Source organism: Mus caroli, unplaced genomic scaffold (genome assembly GCF_978045245.1).
Source record: "Mus caroli unplaced genomic scaffold, Mus_caroli_1 scaffold_8, whole genome shotgun sequence".
NCBI classification, from domain to species: Eukaryota; Metazoa; Chordata; class Mammalia; order Rodentia; family Muridae; genus Mus; species Mus caroli.
The window spans coordinates 142,106,191-142,131,774 of record NW_028227263.1 but is presented as its reverse complement, the minus strand read 5'-3'; the positions used below and the strand labels follow the sequence as shown (position 1 = coordinate 142,131,774).

At 39.5% G+C, this 25,584-nt stretch overlaps 1 protein-coding gene across 8 annotated transcripts in view; it reads right to left on the bottom strand.

Moving 5' to 3' along the window:
- Positions 1-459: 459 nt before the first annotated feature.
- Lair1 (leukocyte associated immunoglobulin like receptor 1) overlaps positions 460-25,584 on the bottom strand; it is a 98,717-nt gene continuing 73,592 nt past the window's right edge. For 7 of the 8 annotated variants that reach the window (XM_085842422.1, XM_085842417.1, XM_085842418.1 and 4 more), the window contains 6 exons: positions 13,885-14,220; positions 2,345-2,461; positions 2,205-2,247; positions 2,081-2,118; positions 1,866-1,915; positions 460-1,449 (listed from right to left, as the gene is read on the bottom strand). In XM_085842422.1, the coding sequence (XP_085698548.1) occupies positions 1,306-1,449; positions 1,866-1,915; positions 2,081-2,118; positions 2,205-2,247; positions 2,345-2,461; positions 13,885-14,220 (728 nt within the window). In that variant the 3' untranslated portion in view covers positions 460-1,305. The remainder of the gene's footprint in view (positions 1,450-1,865; positions 1,916-2,080; positions 2,119-2,204; positions 2,248-2,344; positions 2,462-13,884; positions 14,221-25,584) is intronic. The other variant, XM_085842423.1, reaches the window with a different exon arrangement.

Here is a 25,584-nt window from a genome sequence, read left to right as displayed (position 1 = left end):
CACTTCGGGTCCTACCGTTGTAGGATTTGTCTCATGCTGGACTTCATGTCTTTTGGGGTAGTTTCAGCTATTTTTTTGAAACAGGGTCTCACTATGCAGCCCTGGCTGGCCTGGAACATGGTACATACACAAGGTTGGCCTAGAACTCACAAAAACCATCTGCCCCTGTCTCCTAAGTAGCAGGATTAAAGGTGTGTGCCACCATGTCCTGGTATGTCCTGTTTTAAGTTATTACTGTTACCACTGTTGTTGTTGTTGTTGATTGGTCTCCGAGTCTAATTAGTGCTGTCCATATGTGCATGGGTATGGGATCACTGAATCTGACCCCGGGTAAGGGGTGTGGAGCAGAGATACTGACAAATATAATCTCACAGTGATTCAGTGTTCTTCCACTCCATGTGCACTAATATACTTGTGTACATATGTTTATGTGCATATTCGTATCTGTGAATCTCCCAGTGTATCACTGAGTATAGGTGTGTGCAGATAGAACACCTCCCTCTACCCACCCTCAGCCTGCCTTTCCCTTTCAGTGCTCCTTTTTCTTCCATTCCTGATCAACACATACCATCAAGAAACACCAACCCAAAGTTCAATCATCAGTGAATATGTTCAAGTCATCCAGTGGCAGTTGTGTTGAGTATTTGTGATGATGGCTACATACACAATGTCAAACCGAGTTCTGATAGTTCACACTTGAGTATGCACAATCTTGGTCAATTAAACATATATTTTAAAGAAAAGGGAATTATATGCACCCTTTTGTAGCCTTAATTTCTCCACTCATCTTTGGATAACAATGAAAACAGAGTTTGAGTCCTTACAGTCTGTATGTCCAAGACCCACATGGACTGTAGATGCTCCATCTTCAAAAATACCCATGATGCACTCCATAAGGCCTGGCTGAGAAGGGATTCAGCCTTCAGCTGCATGAGTACATCCCAGTCAGAGTCATCAGGGAGATCCAAGGAAGCCTTTAGGGTTCACTGGGCTCATTACACAACTGGGGATGTAAAGGCAGCTGGACAATTACAGTGCTATTCATTAAATAATATGGGATATGGATGGGTCTGAAGAAACAGCTAAAAGAGCTATAACCGTGTCTCTGGAAATAGCTAGGTAAGTGTAACTAGGGCTCTGAAACTTATTGCAATATAGTCTTCCTAAGTGATGATACTAACACATATACAATTCATCATCTGGATGGGGAACAGGGACCTTGCTTTCCACACCAGGCTGATCACAAGAGAAGGCCTTAGTGGATTCTTCAGGCTTTTCCATGTGTGTCTCCAGGTGTGCCCAGGCTCAGCATCTGATGATGGCTGCATATGTGCTGGACTCAGCCATATCTGTGCTCTGTGAGGTCACAGCTCCAACTGCTCTCTGTGTGAGGGAGTGATGGTCCAGCTGGGCATATGTCACCTCTTGAAGGTCTCCTGCAACTGGGGTCTGGGAAAGAGAGGCCCAGGAGAGTTAAGATTGCTGAGGAGAGGGGAGGAGCTGTAGAACGAGAAGCTAACCTGCTCTATGAATCATAGTCGTGTTATACTGTGGTTCTCTCCCAACGGTGTTGGGATTGGACTACATGCCCCAGAGACATGGCAGAAGTAGCTTCTGCCCTCTCTGGTTTTGGATGCTCTCTCTGGGGAAAGTCAGATGCTATGGAGAGCCCTGCTGCCTGTAGTCATCAGAATGTGCCACTCAGGACAAGTATCCTCTATCCACTAAGCCTGAGATGACAGCAGCTGCAGTCAATACTTTTTAAATTCTTCTGCCCCTGGATTCCTTACCCAAGAGACTGAAGACATGTTACTAAGCTGCTAAATTGGGGAGTAGTTTTGTAGATGCTGAATACAAATACCTACCCAGGTTTCTGTCCATCTGTCCTCAGGAAGCCTGTCATCTGCAACTACGTCTATAGAAAAGATACGAAAGGATAATGCTATTTGGTGGATACTAGAAGACAATTATTACCACTTTATATCACATCACCACCCTCTAGAATGTTTCTAGATGATTTTCATCCAAATTGGTTCCCAATATACTGGGTGACCCCTTCACTGTTTCTCAGATTCCTTACCTGGAGTCATCTCCAGGCCATTAGTAGCTAGATTTAGCCTGAGCAGAAAGAATAGATGAACATTAGAGGCTGGTTGGAGACAAAGGACTGGACAATGCTATGGGAGCTATTCCAAGTGTCTCACCTCCCTTCTGGCCTCTGCTGCTGTCTTTTGTTGTTTGGGAGTCCTGAGAATAGTCAGAATCAATTCACATTTAGGAGGGATTTCTTGTTCCCAGAACACCCAACAGCCCCTGAAAGCCAGATCTCACCACAGATACCTACCCTGCTTTTTCTGACGGTGCCTGAAGAAGCAGAACAGAAGGACGGAAAGACAAAGGAGGAAAATCACAGAGACCACAGGAAAAATGTAAATGCTGTATGTCTTTAGCCAAGATGTATCTAGGAAAGATGGGAACCAGGTTATCATCAGCATACATTTATTGAGTACCCACTGAATAGCACACATATGCTGGGTGGTATTCATGAGCACGTGACTATGTGAAAATTTAAGTGGTCAGTGGTCTTAAAACATGTAATTAGTTTCCTTGTGTCACTGGTCATAAGTGTTGACCTGATTTGTGCTCTGGAGCACACGCCACTGGCAGAACTGTTTTAAGGACTGAGAAGTCAGATGTGGCTAATGACATTCATTAGAGTTCCCAGAGCTAAGAACTAACTTCATGATTGACATCAAGTAGAACAGCATTGCCCACTACACACTGTAGAGCTTTGCAGAGACTGACAACCAATAAGAAAGAATCAGGACTCCCATGAAGGTTAAGAATTTCCATCTTGTATGTTCCTCGGGGTATGCCCTGATAGAAATGAACTCACTTCCAATGTTGTCCTGTTGCCTGATGCCCTGAAGACAGCATCTAGTGCTCATCTCATCCTCTTCCTTAAATATACCCTTCTCTACTCACTGTTACACTATAGAGGTGACCATACAAGATAGAGTCCACCTGCTCCCTCTTCATGGATGGTACCCACTCCCCTCACTTGTTCCTGAGGCAGAATCTTCAAAGTTCTTTAATGAAAATCAGACAATGTCTCTGTAGAGGCTGTTCCCTCAACCCCTTGCCCATGTCCAACTCAAGACCATACATGCTATTCTGTCCTTTCCACATATCATATCACAACTTAAATTAGACATGGCATATGCATGCTTATGATATATTTATAATTATATATTACATATGCAAATGGAGTCACCCATGAAGTGCAATGATATTACAATTAACCATGGATCTGTGGTAAGATTATAAGTGAGGTAAGAACTTTCTATGTCCTAGTGGCATTGTACCTGCCATGGAATCTTGGTTGCCTGCAGCATTTGGTGCAACATTTCTGCAGGACTATAGTCTAAAAGTTTCTTACTCTATATACTATATGGCCAAGTGTGCAAAAGACTGTGTCTTCTAAGCTGCTATAAATACCATCTTGTTCACACAATGATACAATGGCTACAAATGATGCATTTCTCAGAACACAGATGTCACATGACCACATTGCCTATGGACTCAAGCTCCAGAACAAAGCAGCATTAATTACCTCCTGGCTGTACATTCCCATGTAATATAAATAAACACATCTAATGTGCTATTGATATGGCTCAATGAGTAGAACATTTGGTATGCAAGAGTGAGAACCAGAGTTGGATTCCCAGAGTTCACAGAAAAAGTTAACTCGCTATAACTGCCTACCTATAATCTCAGTGCAAGGAGAGAAAGACTGAAAGTCCCCTGAGCAAACTGGCTAGACAGACTAGGTGAAAGAGTAAATTTTGAGGTCAATCAGAGATTATACCTCAATGTGGTGGCAAACACTTAAATAATAAGCTTAGCATCAGTCATGGACTTACACAGACATATATGCATATATATTCACCTGCACCCACATGCATGCTAACACAGTGAACACACAAACATACCTATGTACATAACACACATATCTAGGTAAATAAAAAACATAATAAGGAAATATAAAATAAAATTATATTCCAACGGTAGTGAGAATATCTTGGGTATTGTATGAATGCATCACCTATCAATTAAAAACCTATGGCCAAGTTAGAGAGATGTCTCAGCAGGTAAGAGCACTGACTGCTTTTCCAGAGGTCCTGAGTTCACTTCCAAGCAACCACATGGTGGCTCACAACCCTCTGTAACAGATTCAATATCTTCTTCTAGTGTTTCAAAGACAGCTACAATGTACTCATATACATACAATAAATAAATCTTTTAAATAAATCTTTTTCAAAAAACGATGGCATATAAGAAAAGGTAGAATAGAAGGTGGGGAACCAAGGAGGCAGAAAGAGTTCTGAGATAGAGACAGGCTCAGAGTCACCAGGGAAGATGTGAGGAGGACAGATACATGGTAACCAGCCATGTGGCAGAATTTAGATTAGTAGAAATAGGTTATTCTAAATCATTAGCTAGTGAGGGGATGAGCCTAGCTATATGGCCTCAGTATTTGTAAATGTATATTTGAGTCTGAGTTGTTATTCTGGGAACTTGGGACCAGAAAGAAAATAGCACATTACAGCTAACTTCTATCACATAAATTAATATATAAATAACATGTCATTTACTACTGAATGTTATCTTTCAAGGATATAATATACAAAGCTATCATAATAAATGGTGTTTACCTACATGTGGGTAATAGTAATAAATAGTATGTTAAGTTACATAGTGCAAATATTAAATCGCATATTCAAAATGGAATAACACGCATTATACTTTCTTTTTTAGTTTTTTTTTTTTTTTGAGATAGGTTTCTCTGTATATCCCTGGTTGTCCTGGAACTCACTTTGTAGACCAGGCTGGTCTCGAACTCAGAAATCTGCCTGCCTCTGCCTCCCGAGTGCTGGGATTAAAGGCGTGCACCACCACGCCCGGCTACACGCATTATACTTATGTATAAGATACATTATGCTTCTTTCCAGTCTGCAACTGTTCCTGGGAGCCCATCATGCACTCCAGCCACCCCCCCAACACACAAACTACCCACACCCAGAGACAGCTTGACCCCCAGGAGTTCTGATACCACCAGGCTCACAGGTGAGTTCCCCCTCTACCCCAATATTTGGCCTAACTGGGACCCAAGACCTCTCACCCTTCTGGAGACACATCTTTCTTCTGGACCTCAACTGTGCCTGGGAGCAGATCTTGTGCTCCAGCATCCCCAACCCTGCCCACACCCAGAGTCAGCTTGACTCCCAAGGGAAATATCACAGCCAGGCTCACAGATGAGGTACTCCAGACACTCTCTCACACTCATAGATAGCCTGACCCAAGGAGGCCCAACATAACTAGGCTCATAGGAGGGACAGGCTCCAGTCAGAGACAGCAAGGCCAGTTAACACCTGAGATAATCAGATGGTGAAAGGCAAGTGCAAGAACATAAGCAACAAAAACCATGCCATTTGGCACCATCAGAAGCCAGCGTTCCCATTACAATAAGCCCTGGATACCCTAACACACCAGAAAACCAAGATTCAGCTCTAAAATCCCTTCTCATGAGGATGATAGAATACCTTAAGGAGGACATAAATAAATCTGTTAAATAAATATAGGAGGACACAGTTAAATAGATAGAAGCCCTTAAAGAGGAATCACATAAATTCCTTAAAGAAATACAGGAAAACACAATAAAAAGGACGAAGGAACTGAATAAAATTATCCAGGATATAAAAATGGAAATAAAAACAATAAAAAAAATCATAAACAGAGATGAGCCTGGAGATGGAAAACCTATGAAAGTGATAAGTGTTACAGACACAAGCATCACCAACAGTATACCAGAGGTAGAAGAGAGAATCTCGTTGTAGAAGATGCCATAAAAAATTTTTGAAAAAGCAGTCAAAGAAAATACAAAAGTGCAAAAAGCTCCTAACCCAAAACATCCAGGAAATTCAGAACGCAATGAAAAGACCCAACCTAAGAATAATAGGTATAGAAGAGAGTGAAGATTCCCAACTCAAAGGGCCAGTAAATATCTTCAACAAAATTCTAGAAGAAACAAATTCCTAGCATAAAGAAAGAGATGCCCATAAACTTGCAAGAAGCCTACAGAACACCAAATAGAATGGTCCAGAAAAGAAATTCATTCTGACATATAATAATCAAAATACCAAATGGACAGAACTAAGAAAGAATATTAAAAAGCAATAAGGGGAAAGGGTCAAGAAACATATAAAGGCAGACCAATCAGAATTACAACAGACTTCTCAACAGAGACTCTAAAGGCCAGAAGCTCTTGGGAAGTTGTCATACAGAATGTAAGGGGACAAAATGCCAGCCCAGGCTACTATACCCAACAAAATATTCAATTATCATAGATGGAGAAAACAAGATATTCAACAACAAAAACAAATTTAAACAATAACTTTCCACTAAACCAACTCGTCTATTATACTCTTATAATAGAAGGAAAATATGAGGGAAACTATACCCAAGAAAAAACAAGAAATTAACCTACTCACAACAAACCCAAAAGAAGAGAAACACACAAACATAATTCTACCTCTAACAACAAAATAACAGAAAGCAACAATCATTGGTCCTTAATATCACTCAGTATCAATGAACTCAATTCCCTAATAAAAAGATATAACAGACTGGATATGTAAACAGGACCCAGCATTTTGCTGCATACAGGAATCACACATACACTAGTGACAAAGACACTATCTCAGAGTAAAAGGCTGGAAAAAAATTTCCAAGGAAATGGTCCCAAAAAACCAAGCTGGAGTAGCCATTCTAATATCAAATAAAATCAATTTTCAACTAAAAGTTACCAAAAAAATAAGGAAAGACAGTTCATATTTATGCAAGGAAAAATCTACCAAGAGAATGTCTCAATTCTTAATGTCTATGCCCCAAATGCAAGAGCACCCACATTCATAAAAGAAACCTTACTAAAGCTAAAACACACATTGAACCCCACACAATAAGAGTGGGAGACTTCAACACCCCACTCTCCTTAATGGACAGGTCATTGAAACAGAAACTAAACAGGTGAATTTAAGAGAGGTTATGAACCAAATGCACTTAACGCATATCTACAGAACATTTCACCATAAAACAAAAGAGTATACCTTCTTCTCAGCACCTCATGGTACCTTCTCCAAAATTGACCACATAATCAGTCACAAAACAAGCATCAACCAAGACAAGAAGAGTGAAATAATCCCATGCATCCTATTAGACCACCATGGTCTTCAACAACAACGAAAACAACAGAACGTCCACATACACATGAACAATGTTCTACTGAATGATAACTTGGTCAGGGGGAAAAAAGAAAGAAACTAAGGTCTTTTAGAATTTAATGAAAATGAAGGCTCAGCATACCCAAACATAATGGAGCACAATGAAAGCAGTACTAAGAAAACACATCGTGATGAGCACCTTCAGAAATGAAATACATCCAAGAGGAGTACGATTTAGTGCAGAATTCTATCAGACCTTCAAAAAAGACCTAATACCAATACTTCTCAAATTATTCCACAAAATAGAAACAGAAGGAAGGGGGCTGGAGAGATGGCTCAATGGTTAAGAGCACTGACTGCTCTTCCAGAGGTCCTGAGTTCAATTCCCAGCAGCCACATGGTGGCTCATAATCATCTGTAATGGGATCTGACACCCTCTTCTGGTGTGTCTGAAAACAGCTACAGTGTACTCACATATATAAAATAAGAAAATAAATCTTTAAAAAAAAAGTTAAAAAAAAAAAAAGAAACAGAAGGAGCACAGTTACTCTGATACCCAAACCACACAAAGACCCAACAAAGAAAGAGAACTTCTGACCAATTTCCCTTATAAAAATCAATGCAAAATACTCGATAAAATTCTTGAAAACTGAATCTAAGACTACATCAAAATAATCATTCACCATGATCAAGTAGGCTTCATCCCAGGGATCCAAGGTTAGTTCAATATACAGAAATCCGTCAATGTATATATAATGATTATATAATGTAATCCATCATATAAACAAACTAAGAGGAAGAAAACCACATGATCATTTCATTAGATGCTGAAAAAGCCTTTGACAAAATTCAACACCCCTTCACTTAAAAGTATTGGAAAGATCAGTAATACAAGGCACATACCTAAACATAATAAAGCAATATTCAGAAAACCAATAGCCAACATCAAATTAAATGCAGAGAAACTTGAAGCAATCCCACTAAAATCAGAAACAAGACAAAGCTGTCCTCTCTCTTCCCATTTATTCAATATAGTACTTGAAGTTCTAACTAGAGCAATTAGGAAACAATAGGAGGTCAAAGTGATACAAATTCAAAAGGAAGAAACCAAGATATCTTTTGATACATATGCAGTTAGAGACAAGAGCTCCTGATTACCGGTTAGTTCATATTGTTGTTCCACCTATAGGGTTGCAGTTCCCTTTAGTTCCTTGGGTGCTTTCTGGGTGGGTAGGGGAGTGGGGGGGTGGGTATGGGGGACTTTTGGGATAGCATTGGAAATGTAAACGAGGAAAATACCTAATAAAAAAATGAAAAAAACAACACATTTTAAAAATTCAAAAAAAAAAAAACCCAAGATATCACTATTTGAAGATAATATGATAGTATACATAAGCAATCCCAAAAATTCCACCAGAGAAATCCTACAGCTGATAAACAACCTCAAACAAATCAGTAACCTTCCTCTACTCAAAGGGTAAACAGTCTGAGAAAGAAATTAGGGAAACATACTTTACAATTGTGACAAATAATATAAAATATCTTGCTTAACTCTAACCAAACAAGTGAAAGATCTGTATGATAAGAACTTCAAGCCTCTGAAGAAAGAAACTGAAGAAGATCTCAGAAGAAAGATCTCTCATTCTCATGGATCTATAAGATTACCATAGTAAAAATGGCTATCTTACCAAAAGCTATCTACAGATTCAATACAGTCCCCATCAAAATTACAACTCAATTCTATGCAGAAATAGAAAGGGCAATTCTCAATTTCATCTGGAATAACAACAACAAAAAAATCCAGGATAAAAATCATTCTCAACAATAAAAGAATTTCTGGGGGAATCATCATCCCTGACCTCAAGCTGTACTACAGAGCAAAACCAAACCAAACCAAACCAAAAGCCCTGCATGGTATTTGTACAGAGATAGACACGTAGATCAATAAAACAGAATTGAAGACCCAGAAATAAGCCCCCACATCTAATGGTCACACCATTTTTGACAAAGATGCCAAAACCATCTAGTAGAAAAAAGAAAGCACTTTCAACAAATGGTGCTAGTTCAACTGGAGGTCTGCATGTAGAATACAAATTGATCCATTCTCATCTCCTTGTAAAAAGCTTAAGTATAAGTGGATCAAAAACCTCCACATAAAACCAGATACAAAGATAAAAGATAAAGTGGGGGAAAGCTTCAAATACATGGGCACGGAGGAAAAGTTCCTGAACAGAACTTAGGGTTTATGCTCTAAGATCAAGAATCGACAAATGGGGCTTCATAAAACTGCAAAGCTTGTGTAAGGCAAAGGACACTGTCAATAGGACAAAACAGCAACCCACAGATTGGGAAAAGATCTCTACCAATCCTACATCAGATAGAGGGCTAATATCCAATATATACAAAGAACTCAAGAAGGAAGATCCAAAGAACTAAATAACCCTATTAAAAACTGGGGAACAGAGCTAAACAGAGACTTCTCAGCTGAGAAAACTCGAATGGCTGAGAAGCACATAAAGAAATGTTCAACATCCTTAGTCATCAGGGAAATGCAAATCAAAAAGACTCTGAGATTCCACCTCACATCAGTCAGAATGGCTAAGATCAAAAATTCAGGTGACAGCAGATACTGGCGAGGATGTGGAGAAAGAGGAACACTAATCCATTGCTGGTGAGATTGCAAACTGGTACAAGCACTTTGGAAATCAATCTGGCAGTTTCTCAGAAAATTGGAAATAATTTGATCTGAAGACCCAGGTATACTACTACTGGGCATATACCCAAAAGATGCTCCAACATATAACAAGGACACATGCTCCACTATGTTCATAGCAGCCTTTTTTATACTAGTCAGAAGCTGGAAAGAACCCAGATGTCTCTCAACAGAAGAATGAATACAGAGAATGCAGTACGTTTATACAATGGAGTACTACACAGCTATTAAAAAAATGATGACTTCATGAATTTTTCAGGCAAATGGATAGAAGTAGAAAATATCATCTTGAGTGAGCTAACCCAGACTCAAAAGGACACACATGGACACTCACTGATAAGTGGATATTAGCCCTAAATGTCAGAATACTCACAATACAACTCACAAATCATATCAAGTTTTACAAGAATAAAGACCAAAGTGTGGATGCTTCAATCCTACTTAGAAGGGGGAACAAAATAACCACAGGAAGAAGAGGGAGGAAGAGACCTGAGAGGGAGAGAAGATGGGGAGGGAAAAGGGGGCAGGATCAGGTATAGGAAGAGACAAGAGAGAAGTCCAGAGGCTCAAGTGAATGAATAGAAATACATTGCAGTGCAGGGTAGGGAAGAAGAAGGGGGGGGGAACACTAAAAAAAATCCCAGATGCCAGGGAAGCAAAAGGTTCCCAGGACCCAACAGGAATGGCATTAGCTGAAATACCCAACAAGGAGGAAATAGAATCTGAAGAACCTAACTACAGTAGATAGGCATGGCCCCCATTTGAGGAATAGGACCATGTACTCATTTCAAAAATTTTAACCCAGAATTGTTTTGGGTAAAGGAAATGCAGGGACAAAATATGAAGGAAAGTCCATTCAGAGACTGCTCCACCTTTGAATCCATCCCACCTACAGACACCAAGCCCAGACACTATTGCTGATGCCAAGAAGTGCTCCCAGACAAGACCCTAGGATGACTCTGAGAGTTTTTGCCAGCATCTGGCTAAGACACATGCAGATACTCATAGCCAATCATCAGACAGAGCCTGGGCACCCCAATGGAAGAGTGAGGAGAAGGACTAAAGGAGCTGAAGGGGATTGCAACCCCATAGGAAGAACAATATCAACTAACCAGACCCCCAAGAGTATCCAGTGACTAAACTACCAACCAAAGAGTATACATGGATGGGTTCATGACTCCAGCTACATATGTAGCAGAGTATTGCTTTATCTGCCTCAGTGGGAGGTAGGCCCTTGGTCCTGTGGAGGCTTATTGCCATAATGTAAGGGGATTATAGAGGGGTGAGGCAAGAGTGGGTGGGTGGGTGAGCACCCTCTTAGAGTCAAAAGGGAGGGGGAATGGGATGGGGGGATTTGTGGAGAGGAAACTGGGAAAGGGGACATTTGAAATATAAATAAATAAAATAACCAATTAAAAATAAATTATAACATGTAATTTTAAAAGATACATTATACTCTTACACCAATAATATTGCTTATGTGTTTATATAAGTCATATAAATGTATATAATTAATATAAATTTAGTTTTAGACCTGAAATTTTAATGTGTTTCTTTGATTTGCCCCATCTCTCCATTAATGCTCAGAAGGGTGGGAACATTTCTCTTCCCTCTCCAAAAGTGTCTGCTTTAACTCACTTTCAGACCAATGTATTTCAAATGAGAGGACATTTATTCATAAATTCAAAGATAGGATGGTGACCCAGATCTGTTCAGCTGAGAAGCACATCATGGCATGTCCCACCAAAATGGCACACAATAGGCTCTGAACGAAACAGCATTATCTTGGTCCCCTCTACTTTCCCCACACCCTGTGTTCTGACCACCATCAACCTGCCTGAGCTAGGATCTTAGCTTTACACTATCATGGCCTAGATCAGGATGAGCATAGAAGACTCAGGACCACATCTCCTCCTGAGAGAGTTGTGGCCAAAGTGCAGCAACACCTAGTAGTACAGCCCAACAGCCTGGGACAGGAGGAGTGAGAAAAGCTTATTCACATCACACAGCACCCCAGATTGACTGTTCGCAGGCCACACCCTTCTCGTGCCCCTTTCCTCTCAGAGATTCTTCCCATTGTGTGTGCACAGACACTGAGAAAGTTCTCTTCTTTGTCACAGAGACCAAACTGGCTCAGGTTGGGCCCTAATGATCTTGCTCACACAATGTGTACAATGAGACACATACCACAAGGGGGTAGCATACAGCTGTGCAGTGGTCTGGCTGTAGCTGTGGAGACTGCTTCTGCTTCTTCCCAGAGTCTTCAGAACTTGGTGTCTTTGACCAAAAGTTAATTTTCTTCATATTTAAAATAGAAGGAGGCTAGAGAGATGTCTCAGAGGTTGAGAGCACTGACTGCTTTTCCAGAAGCCCAGCAACCACATGGAGGCTCACAACCATATATAATTAGATCTGGTGCCCTCTTCTGGCATGCAGACAGACAGTGTAAACATAATAAATCTTTTTTTTAAATTAGATATTTTCTTTATTTACATTTCAAATGTTATCCCATTTCCTAGTTTCCCCTCTGAAAATTCCCTATCCCCTCTCCCCTCCCTCTGATCCCCAACATACCCATTCCCATTCCTAGTCCTGGCATTCCCCTATACTGGAGCATACAGATTTCACAGGACCAAGGGCCTCTCCTCTCATTGATGACCAAATAGGCCATCCTCTGCTACATATATAGCTAGAGCCACAAGTTCCACCATGTACTTTCTTTGATTGATGGTATAGTTCCAAGGAGTTCTAGGGGTACTGGTTAGTTTATATTGATGTTCCTCCAAAAAAAAAAAAAAAAAAGTAGGATCTCTGGCCATGGGCATGTTGGCATACTGCTTTAATCCCAGAACTCAGAAGGCATGAGCAGGAAGATCTCTGTGAGTTCAAGGTTAGCCTGGTCTATGTGGCAAGTTACAGGTCAGCCAGCATTACATAGAGAGACCCAGTCTTTAAAACAAAATAATGGAACAAAATAACAACAAAAAATAGTATTAATAACATCCTGATGCCTCGTTCCAAAGTTAAGCAAAAGGCTGGTTGTGACATCAACCCAGCATATAAGCTCTAACAAACTACTACACCATCAAAGAGGCAGGGTGAAGGATTGAGAGCTTATGAGAGCAGCTATGTAGACCTCTTCTCCATCCTAAGTATTCATCCAAAATGAGTGAACTGCCAATCACTCAGTCACAAATTATGAGAAACACCTGAAAGGGCAGGACATGGAAAACAAGAAACCTGACAGAGTCCCTCCTCAATACCTCCTGCTGTGGGGAGTGGGGGTGAGGTGACCCTTCCTCTGTTCTTTCCTCATTTGCTCTGCATGGCCTCACAGAATCAGTACTAAGCAACTCCTAGGAAGACCTGGAAGAAAATGGGAAGTAGAGTAAAGCTTCTTTCTGGACCTGACTCCAGGACATTCTGGAGCCTGACCATTTCATACCAAAGCATCCCCAGAACAATGATCCAGGCCTGCCCACAAGCCATCCTTGAACCACATTACCTGTCTAGTAAGATGGGACCTCCCTAGAGGAGATTATTTCCTGCAGCCATGACAGGCTCTGACTTGGTAGAAGGACAGGAGAATTTACTGTAACCAGTAAAAAGACGTAAATCACCTTGAGAACAGACTGCCCCTACCACTGCTGAGGCTCAGTTGCTACCCAGTAAGAAGCGACAGCTCTGTACTCTACCCCTCAGACTGTAGCTGTATCCAAGCCATTCATGGTGTCTGGTAAGAGTAAAGCTCCAGAGAATCTGAAGTGTTAGATTAAGGGGGACATGTGATGAGTGGGGTTGGGGAAAGGAGCCTTGGGGTTAAGAAAGGACAAAGGCGATGGAGGCAAGGAATCACAGCTATGGGTAGAATCCAGGGTTGTAAGAACAAACCTGAGGTGGTTGTTGGACCTGGGGCAGGAACCTGGATGACATTTTCTTTGATCACCTTTAGCTCCAGCTTATTACTACGTTCGGACCAGGTAGTCGCATTCGAATAGATACACCAATAATGTCCAGTAATGCTTTCATCCACTGGCCCAATCTCAAATTTATCCCCTATTGTATAAGGCTCAGTGCTCTTTTCCATAAAGGTGCTGCCATCCTTCTCCAGGCGGACCATGTTATACAAGTGGTATTCACCAGTGTATGAACACACAATAGTTAGAAAACTCCCTTGGGTGATCATAAGACTTGACTTAGGGAAGATGGTAACATCATGCAGAGAACCTAGAAGAGAGCAGAGCAGGAATATCAGTATACACAGTGAGGACAGTGCCATAACAGAAAACCAATTTAGGTGCACCAATCCATTTTCTTACAAAATTTAGAGTTCTCTAGACACGATCAAACTCTAGCATTATAATATCTCCACTTGCTGTGCACATTAATACCCATCATATGGCAATAAGGACCTTATTGACCACATGTTGAGTCTGGTAAAGATTGATCCAAGGCAATCTCAGAACAACAGTCTAGACATGTCTGCTGCAGAGCCGACTGCCCCCCCCCTGCTTACTTCAGGGACCTTTGTGTTCTCTACCTTTATCTCTACCTTCTTTCCATTCTGTTATTGGAGCTAAAAATCCTACCTGCTTCAAACTACCTAGATGTAGGAGCACCCCCATAAAATCATATATATATATATATATATATATATATATATATATATATATATATATATGTGTGTGTGTGTGTGTGTATATATGTGTGTGTGTGTGTATATACATACATACATATCTCAAGAGACAAATATAAAGCATGTGAATTTACCTTTTTGTGAATGTTTACCCTCCCTGCCCTTATCAGTTTCCAAGCTTACAAATGTATAGTTGCTACTGCACAATATGCCTCCTGTCATTATTTATGAGAAAATGAGATTATGTGCCTTTAGACCAACATTCTCTAGTCTGCTCTCCTCCCTTGACTCATTCTTTTACCATGTTTAATATCTTCTAGAGATGCCTTCTATGATTCCATGGTTTGACTTATATAAAAACACAATTTCTTCCATTTGAAGGGAAAGTATGGGAGGGAAAATTGATGTTGAGAAAAGAATTGTCCAATATAATGGCAGCAAGACTGCAACTAATGTAAGGAGATGAGCATATAACTCTCAAGAGACAGGTGAGATCAGAGATCCTCTCCCTTGGATGACAAAAAAGGGATACTTCCACTGAGATCCAAGAGACAAGAGTAAATTCCTTGCACATAGCAAACAGGGACAAGGAGAAGCAAACATTGATATAACATGGAAACTACACACATGATACATCAAAAGTATGGCTACTTAAACATGCCCTGAACAAAAACAACATCAGTTGATATCTGAGCTTAGCTGAGGGATCTCACAGGGTACCAATTCTAGATAAAGAGTATTTAATGTATATAAAGTATTTAATGACTGCTGAGAGAGTAAAATTAGTTTTCCCCCAGAGATGAGGCCCTTAATTGGCTATCCAATATGATTTAGTAATCTCTAAAAGCATATACAAATAAACAACACTAAGCATTAAAGAGCAAGTTGTGTGTGTGTGTATGTGTGTGTGTGTGTGTGTGTGTGTGTGTGTGAATAATAAAGAAGAAGGCCATGGATTTGAGAGGGGTAATAAAAAGGAGGAACATAGAAGGGGTTAGGGTTATAGAGATGGGGAATATTATGCAATTATATTTTAATTAAAAATAATTTTGAAAAATTAAGCTGCATGATGCCTAGTTCACAGGTCCAAAAAAGACTCTGGGGCTCTTCCGGTCCATGCCAGCACCAGGGTTCCTTGGGCATGGAGTCTCCGGACACCCGCAAGGACCCCACAGGATCCTCCATGGGATCTTAAGACCTCTGGTGATTGGAACACAGCTTCTGCTACAATCCAACCGTGCGGGACCTGAGACTGCATTAATTAGGGAAGCAGAAAACCTGGCCTGATCAGGGTCACAAGTCCCTCCAGTCCATGCGAGCACTGGGGTTCCTTGGGCGCAGAGTCTCCAGACACCCGCAAGGACCACACAAGAACCTCCATGGAATCTTAAGACCTCTGGTGAGTTGAACACAACTTCTGCCAAGAGGCAGGTTCGAACAACAGATATCTGGGCACCTTCCCTGCAAGAGGAGAGCTTGCCTGCAAAGAGTACTCTGACCACTGAAACGAAGGAGAGAGCTAGTCTCCCAGGTCTGCTGATAGAGGCTAACATAATCACCTCAGGAACAATCTAGAGACAACTATAACAACTAACTCCAGAGATTACCAGATGGCGAAAGGCAAATGTAAGAATCTTACTAACAGAAACCAAGACCACTCATCATCATCAGAACCCAGCACTTCCACTTCACCCAGTGCAGGGCACCCCAACACACCCGAAAAGCTAGACCCGGATTTAAAAGCATATCTCATGATGATGGTAGAGGACATCAAGAAGGACTTTAATAACTTAATTAAAGAAATACAGGAGAAACTGCTAAACAGATAGAAGACATTAAAGAGGAAGCACAAAAATCCCTTAAGGAATTGCAGGAAAACACAACCAAACAGGTGATGGAATTGAATAAAACCATCCAAGACATAAAAAGGGAAGTAGACACAATGAAGAAAACCCAAAGTGAGGCAACGCTGGAGATAGAAACTCTAGGAAAGAAATCTGGAAACATAGATGCGAGCATCAGCAACAGAATACAAGAGATGGAAGAGAAAAGCTCAGGTGCAGAAGATTCCATAGAGAACACAAGCACAACAATCAAAGAAAATGGAAAATGCAAAAAGATCCTAACTCAAAACATCCAGGAAATCCAAGACACAATGAGAAGACCAAACCTACAGATAGTAGGAGTAGATGAGAATGAAGATTTTCAACTCAAAGGACTGGCAAATATATTCAACAAAATTATAGAAGAAAACTTCCCAAACCTAAAGAAGGAGATGCCCATGAATATACAAGAAGCCTACAGAACTCCAAATAGACTGGACCAGAAAAGAAATTCTTCCTGACACATAATAATCCGAAAAACAAATGCACTAAATAAAGATAGAATATTAAAATCAGTAAGGGAAAAAGTTCAAGTAACATATAAAGGCAAGCCTATAAGAATTACACCAGATTTTTCACCATAAGAGTGGTATGTTGAGGTCTCCCACTCTTATTGTGTGAGGCTCATTGTGTGTTTTGAGCTTTAAAAAAGTTTCTTTTAAGAATGTGGGTACCCTTGCATTTGGGGCATAGATGTTCAGAACTGAGAAACTTTTTTAACAACGAACAGGTCATTGAAACAGAAATGAAACAGAGACATAGTAAAACTAAAAGAGGTTATGAACCAAATAGATTTAACAGAAATCTACAGAACATTTTACCCTAAAACAAAAGAATACACCTTCTTTTCAGCACCTCATGGAACCTTCTCCAAAACTGACCATATAATTGGTCACAAAACAGGCCTCAACAGATACCAAAATATTGAAATTATCCCATGCATTCTATCAGATGAACATGGCCTGAGGCTGGTCTTCAATAACAGCAAAAACTACAGAAATCCCACATACATGTGGAAACTGAACAACTCTTTACTCAATGGTAATGTGTTCAGGGAAGAAATAATGAAATTAAAGACTTCCTGGAATTTAATGAAAATGTTGACACATCATACCCAAACTTATGGGACACAACGAAAACAATGCTAAGAGGAAAGTTCATAGCATTAAGTGCCCGGTAAAGAAACTGGAGAGTTATTACACTAATAACTTAACAGCACACCTGAGAGCTCTGGAACAAAAAGAAGCAAAATCACCCAAGAGGAGTACTAGGCAGGAAACAGTCAAAATCAGGGCAGAAATAAACCAAATAAAAACAAAGAAAACAATACAAAGAATCAACGAAACTAGAACCTGGTTCTTTAAGAGAATCAACAAGATAGATTAAAACCTTAGCCAAATTAATTAAAGGGTGGAGAGGCAGTATCCAAATAAACAAAATCAGAAATGAAAAGGGAGATATAACAACAGAAACAGAGGAAATTCAAAAAATAATCAGATCCTACTGGTAAAAGCCTAAACTTAACAAAAGTGGGTGGGTAGGGGAGTGGGGGGATATGGGGGACTTTTGGGATAGCATTGGAAATGTAAATGAAGAAAATACCTAATAAATAAAATATATATATTTTAATATTAAAAAAATACCAAAGTTAAATCAGAAGCAGTTAAACTATCTAAGTAGGACCATATCGCACAAGAAAATAGAAGTCAATAAAAACCTCCCAACCAAAAAAAAGTCTATGACCAGATGGGTTTAATGCAGAATTCAACCAGACCTCCAAAGAAGACCTGATACCAATTTTTTTTACACTATTCTGTAAAATAGAAAGAGAAGGAACACTACCTAACTCTTTCTATGAAGCCACAATTACTCTGATACCTAAACCACACAAGGATCCAACCAAAAAAGAGAACTTCAGACAAATCTCGCTTATCAATGCAAAAATACTCAATAAAATTCTTGCAAACTGAACTCAAGAACACATCAAAATTATCATTCACCCCAATCAAGTAGGCTTCATCCCAGGGAAGCAAGCTTGGTTTAATATATGAAAATCCATTAACATAATCCACTATATAAACAAACGCAAAGAAAAAATCACATGATCATCTCCTTAGATGCAGAAAAAAAAGCATTTGACAAAATACAATACTACTTCATGTTAAAAGTATTGGAGAGATCAGGAATTCAAGGACCATACCTAAATATAATAAAAGCAATTTACTGCAAACCAACAGCCAATATCAAATTAAGTGGAGACATACTTGAAGCAGTACCACTGAAATCAGAAACAAGACAAGGGTGCCCTCTCTCCATATCTATTCAATATAGTATGCGAAATGCTAGCTAGAACAATGAGACAACAAAAAGAGATGAGGAGATACAAATTAGCAAAGAAGAAATAGAGGTATCACTATTTGCAGATGATATGATAGTATACATAAGAGACCCAAAAAATTCTACCAGAGAATTCTCCAGCTGATACACAACTTCAGTAATGTGGTCAGATATAAAATTAATTCAAATAAATCAGTAGTCTTCCTTTATAAAAATGATAAGCAGGCTCTGACCCCAGGACCAGATGAGAATGCCATATTGTATCCCAGGTCCCTCAGAGACCAGTCTGTGCAGGAGAGCATGCAGGCTGCAGAAGCAACATAGCTTCTTGGATAGGGTCATTTTGGGCTTTAATCTTCAGCCAGGAGGCAGAGCTGAGACCCAGACCTCTGCGCAATTTCCCCGCCACAGGAGAGCTTGCCTGCAGAGAGTGCTCTGACCTCTGAAACTCAGAAGAGAGTTGGACTCCCAGAAGTGCTGACAGAGGTTAACAGAATCACAGGAGGAACAAGCTCCAGGCAGAGACAGCTATAACAACGAACACCAGAGATTACCAGGTTGCAAAAGGCAAACGTAAGAATCTTACTAACAGAAACCAAGACCACTCCACATCATCAGAACACAGCACTCCAACCAAAGCAAGTCCTGGATACCCCAAAACATCTGAAAGCAAGATTCAGATTAAATATCATATCTTATGATGGTGGATTTTAAGAAGCAAATTAATAACTCACTTAAAGAAATACAAGAGAACACAGATGAACAAGTGAAAGTCCTCAAAGAGGAAGCACAAAATCCCTTAAAGAATTACAGGAAAATACTGCTAAACAAGTAGAAGACCTTAAAGAGAAAACAAAAAGTCCCTTAAAGAATTACAGGAAAATACAACAAACCAGGTGATGAAATTGAACAAAACCATCCAAGATCTAAAAATGGAAGTAGAAACAATAAAGAAAACCCAAAGGGAGACAACTCTGGAGATAGAAATCCTAGGAAAGAAATCAGGAACCATGAGCAACAGAAAACAAGAGATGGAAGAGAGAATCTCAGGTGCAGAAGATTCCATAGAGAACATGGACACAACAATCAAAGAAAATGCAAATTGCAAAAAGATCCTAACTCAAAACATCCAGGAAATCCAGGACACAATGAGAAGACCAAACCTACAGATAATAGGAGTAGATGAGAATAAAGATTTTCAACTTAAAGGGCCAGTAAATATCTTCAAAAAAATTATAGAAGAAAGCTTCCCAAAACTAAAGAAAGAGATGACCATGAACATACAAGAATCCTACAGAACTCCAAATAGACTGGACCAGAAAAGTAATTCCTCCTGACACATAATAATCAGAAAAACAAATGCACTAAATAAAGATAGAATATTAAAATCACTAAGGGAAAAAGGTCAAGTAACATATAAAGGCAGGCCTATTAGAATTACACCAGACATCTCACCAAACACTATGAAAGCCAGAAGATTCTAGACACATGTTATAGAGACCCTAAGAGAACATAAATGCCAGCCCAGGCTACTATACCCAGCAAAACTCTCAATTACCATAGATGGAGAAACCAAAGTATTCCAATGACAAAGCCATATTCACACAATATCTTTCCATGAATCCAGCCCTTCAAAGAATAATGAAGGGAAAACTCCAACACAAGGATGGAAATTACACCATAGAAAAAAACAAGAAAATAAACTTTCAACAAAACCTAAAAGACGACAGCCACAAGAACAGAATTCCAACTCTAACAACAAAAATAACAGGAAGCAAAAATTACTTTTCCTTAATATCAATGGACTCAATTTCCCAATAATAAGATAGACTAACAGAATGGCTACAAAAACAGGACCCAACATTTCGTTACATACAGAAAACCAATCTCAGGGAAAAAGACAGACACTACCTCAGAGTAAAAGGCTGGAAAACAATTTTCCAAGCAAATGGTCTGAAGAAACAAGCTGGAGTACCCATTCTAACATCGAATAAAATTGACTTCCAACCCAAAGTTATCAAAAAAGACAAGGATGGGCACTTCATACTCATCAAAGGTAAAATCCTCCAAGAGGAACTCTCAATTCTGAATATTTATACTCCAAATGCAAGGGCAGCCACATTCATTAAAGATACTTTAGTAAAGCTCAAAGCACACATTGCACCTCACACAAAAATAGTGGGAGAATTCAACACCCCACTATCATCAATGGACAGATCATAGAAATAGAAACTAAACAGAGACACATTGAAACTAACATAAGTTATGAAACAAATGGATTTAACAGATATCTACAGAACATTTTATCCTAAAACAAAAGGATTTCCCTTCTTCTCAGCACCTCATGGTACCTTCTTCAAAACTGACCATATAATTGGTCACAAAATAGGCCTCAACATATACAAAAATATTGAAATTATCCCATGCATCCTATCAGATCACCAGGGCCTGAGTCTGATCTTCAATAACAACATAAATGATAGAAAGCAAACATTCACATGGAAGCTGGACAACACTCTACTCTATGATACCTTCGACAAGGATGAAGTAAAGAAAGAAATTAAAGACTTTTTAGAGTTTAATGAAAATGAAGCCACAACATACCCAAACTTATGGGACATAATGAAGGCAGTCCTAAGAGGAAAACTCATAGCTCTGAGTGCCACCAAAAAGAAACTAGAAAGAGCATACACTAGCAGCTTGACAGCACACCTAAAAGCTCTAGAACAAAAGGAAGCAAATTCACCCAAGAGGAGTAGAGAGCAGAAATAATCAAACTCAGGGACGAAAGCAACCAAGTAGAAACAACAACAACAAAAAACTATTCAAAGAATCAACTAAACCAAGAGCTGGTTACTTGAGAAAATCAACAAGCTAGATAAACCCCTAGCCAGACTAACTATAGGGCATAGGGACAGTATCCTTAATTAAGAAATTCAGAAATGAAAAGGGAGATATAACAAAAGAATCTGATGAAATCCAAAAAATCATCAGATCCTATTATAAAAGCCTATACTCAACAAAACTGGAAAAACTGGACGAAATGGACAATTTTCCTTTTTTTTTTTTTTTAAGATTTATTTATTTATTATATGTAAGTACACTGTAGCTGTCTTCAGACATTCCAGAAGAGGGCGCCAGATCTCGTTGCGGATGGTTGTGAGCCACCATGTGGTTGCTGGGATTTGAACTCTGGACCTTCGGAAGAGCAGTCGGGTGCTCTTACCCACTGAGCCATCTCACCAGCCCTTTTTTTTTTTTTTTTTTTTTGGTTTTTTGAGACAGGGTTTCTCTGTGTGGCCCTGGCTGTCCTGGAACTCACTTTGTAGATCAGGATGGCCTCGAACTCAGAAATCCGCCTGCCTCTGCCTCCCAAGTGCTGGGATTTAAAGGCGTGCGCCACCATGCCCGGCTTGACAATTTTCTATACAGATATCAGGTACCAAGGTTAAATTCAGAGCGGATTAATGATCTAAACAGCCCCATATTCTGTAAAGAAATAGAAGCCATCATTAATAATCTTCCAGCCAATAAAATTACAGGACCAGATAGGTTTAGTGCAGAATTCTACCTTCAAAGAAGACCTAATTCCAACTCTCCTCAAACTATTCCACAAAATAGAAAAAGAAGGTACTCTACCCAATTCATTGTATGAAGCCACAATTACTCTGATACCTAAACCACATAAAGACCCAACAAAGAAAGAGAACTTCAGATCAATTTCCCTTATGAATATTGATGCAAAAATACTCCATAAAATCCTCACTAATCCAAGAACACAATAAAACGGCCATAGATCATGATCAAGTAGGCTTCATTCCAGGGATGCAGGATTGTTTAATATATGGAAATCCATCAACGTAATCCACTATATAAAAAAACTCAAAGACAAAATTCACATGATCATCTTGTTAGATGCTGAGAAAGCATTTGACAAAATCCAAAAGCCATTCATGATAAAAGTCTTGGAAAGATCAGAAAGTCAAGGCCCATACCTAAACATAATAAAAGCAATATACAGAAACCAATAGCCAACATCAAACTAAATGGAGAGAAACTTGAAGCAATCCCACTAAAATCAGGGACTAGACAAGGCTGCCCACTCGCTCCCTACCTATTCAACATTGTACTTGAAGTCCTAGCCAGAGCAATTAGACAAAAAAAATAAAATAAAATAAAATAAAATAAAATAAAATAAAGAAAGAAAAAAAGGAGATCAAGGGGATACAAATTGGAAAGTAAGAAGTCAAAATATCACTTTTTGCAAATGATATGATAGTATATATAAGTGACCCAAAAAATTCCGCCAGAGAACTAAACCTGATAAACAGCTTCAGTGTAGTAGCCGGATATAAAATTACCTCAAACAAGTCAATGGCCTTTCTCTACACAAAGGATAAACAGGATAAGAAGGAAAATTAGGGAAACAACACCCTTCACAATAGTCACAAATAAAATAAAATAAATACATTGCCGTGACTCTAACTAGGGCAGTGAAAGATCTATATGATAAAACTTCAGGTCTCTGAAGAAAGAAATTGAAGATGATCTCAGAAGATGGAAAGATCTCCCATGCTCATGCATTGGCAGGATTAATATAGGAAAAATGGCTCTCGTGCTGAAAGCAATCTACAGATTCAATTTAATCTCCATCAAAATTCCAACTCAATTCTACACAGAGTTAGAAAAAGCAATTTGCAAATTCATCTGGAGTAACAAAAAACCTAGGATAGCAAAAACTGTTCTCAACAATAAAAGAACCTCTGGGGGTATCACCATCCCTGACCTTAAACTGTACTACAGAGCAATTGTGATAAAAACTGCATGGTACTAGTAGAGCAACAGACAGGTAGATCAATGGAATAGAATTGAAGACCCAGAAATGAACCCATACACCTATGGTCACTTGATCTTTGAGAAGGGAGCTAAAACCATACAGTGGAAAAAGGATAGCATTTTCAACAAATGATGCTGGCACAATTGGCAGTTATCATGTAAAAGAATGTGAATTGATCCATTCTTATCTCCTTGTACAAAGCTCAAGTCTAACTGGATCAAGGAACTCCACATAAAACGAGAGACACTGAAACTCATAGAGGACAAAGTGGGGAAAAGCCTTGAAGATATGGGAACAGGGGGGAAATTCCTGAACAGAACAGCAATGGCTTGTGCTGTAAGATCGAGAATCGACAAATGGGACCTCATAAAATTGCAAAGCTTCTGTAAGGCAAAAGACACTGTCAATAAGACAAAAAGGCCACCAACAGATTGGGAAAGGATCTTTACCAATCCTAAATCAGATAGGGGACTAATATCCAATATATATAAAGAACTTAAGTAGATGGACTCCTGAAAATTAAATAATCCTATTAAAAATGGGGCACAGAGCTAAACAAAGAATTCTCAACTGAGCAATACGGAATGGCTAAGAAGCAACTGAAAAAATGTTCAGCATCCTTAATCATCAGGGAAATGCAAATCAAAACAACCCTGAGATTCCATCTCACACCAGTCAGAATGGCTAAAATCAAAAATATAGGTGACAGCAGATGCTGGTGAGGATATGGAGAAAGAGAAACACTCCTCTGTTGCTGGTGGGATTGCAAGCTGGTACAACCACTCTGGAAATCAGTCTGGCGGTTCCTCAGAAAATTGGACATAGTAGTACTAGAAGATCCAGCAATTCCTCTCCTGGCATATACCCAGAATATGTTCCAACTTGTAATAAGGACACATGCTCCACTATGTTCATAGCAGCCTTATTTATAATAGCCAGAAGTTGAAAAGATCCCAGATGTCCCTCAACAGAGGAATGGATAGAGAACATGTGATACATTTACACAATGGAGTACTACTCAGCAATTAAAAACAATGAATTTATGAAATTCTTAGGCAAATGGATGGATCTGGAGGATATCATCCTGAGTGAGGTAACCCAATCTCAAAAGAACACACATGATATGCACTCACTGATAAGTGGATATTAGCCCAGAATCTTAGAATACCCAAGATACAATTTGTAAAACACATGAAACTCAAGAAGAAGGAAGACCAAAATATGAATATTTCATTCCTTCTTAGAATGGGGAACAAAATACCCATGGAAGGAGTTACAGTGACAAAGTTCACAGCTGAGACGGAAGGAAGAACCATCCCCCCTGCCCCCCCAGGGATCCATCCCATATACAACCACCAAACCCAGACACTATTGCATATGCCAGAAAGATTTTTCTGACAGGACCCTGATATAGCTATCTCTTCTGAGGCTATGCCTGTGCCAGACAAATACAAAAGTAGATCCTCACAGTCATCTATTGGATGGAGCACAGGGCCCCTAATGAAGGAGCTAGAGAAAGTACCCAAGGAGCCAAAGGGGTCTGCAACCCTATAGGAGGAGCAACAATATGAACTAACAAGTACTGCTCCCCCACCCCCAGAGCTTTGTTTCTAGTTGCACATGTAGCAGAGGATGGCCTAGTTGGCCATCAATGGGAGGAGAGGTATTCGATCTTGCTAAGATCATATGCTCCAGTACAGGGGAACACCAGGGCCAAGAAGTGGGAGTGGTGGGTTGAGGAGCAGGCTCAGAGGAGGATATATGGGACTTTTGGGAAAGCATTTGAAATGTAAGTGAAGAAAATATCTAATAAAAAAAATGATAAACTGGCTGAGAAAGAAATTAGGGAAACAACTTTCTTCACAATAGCCACAAATAATATAAGGCAATTTGTGGAG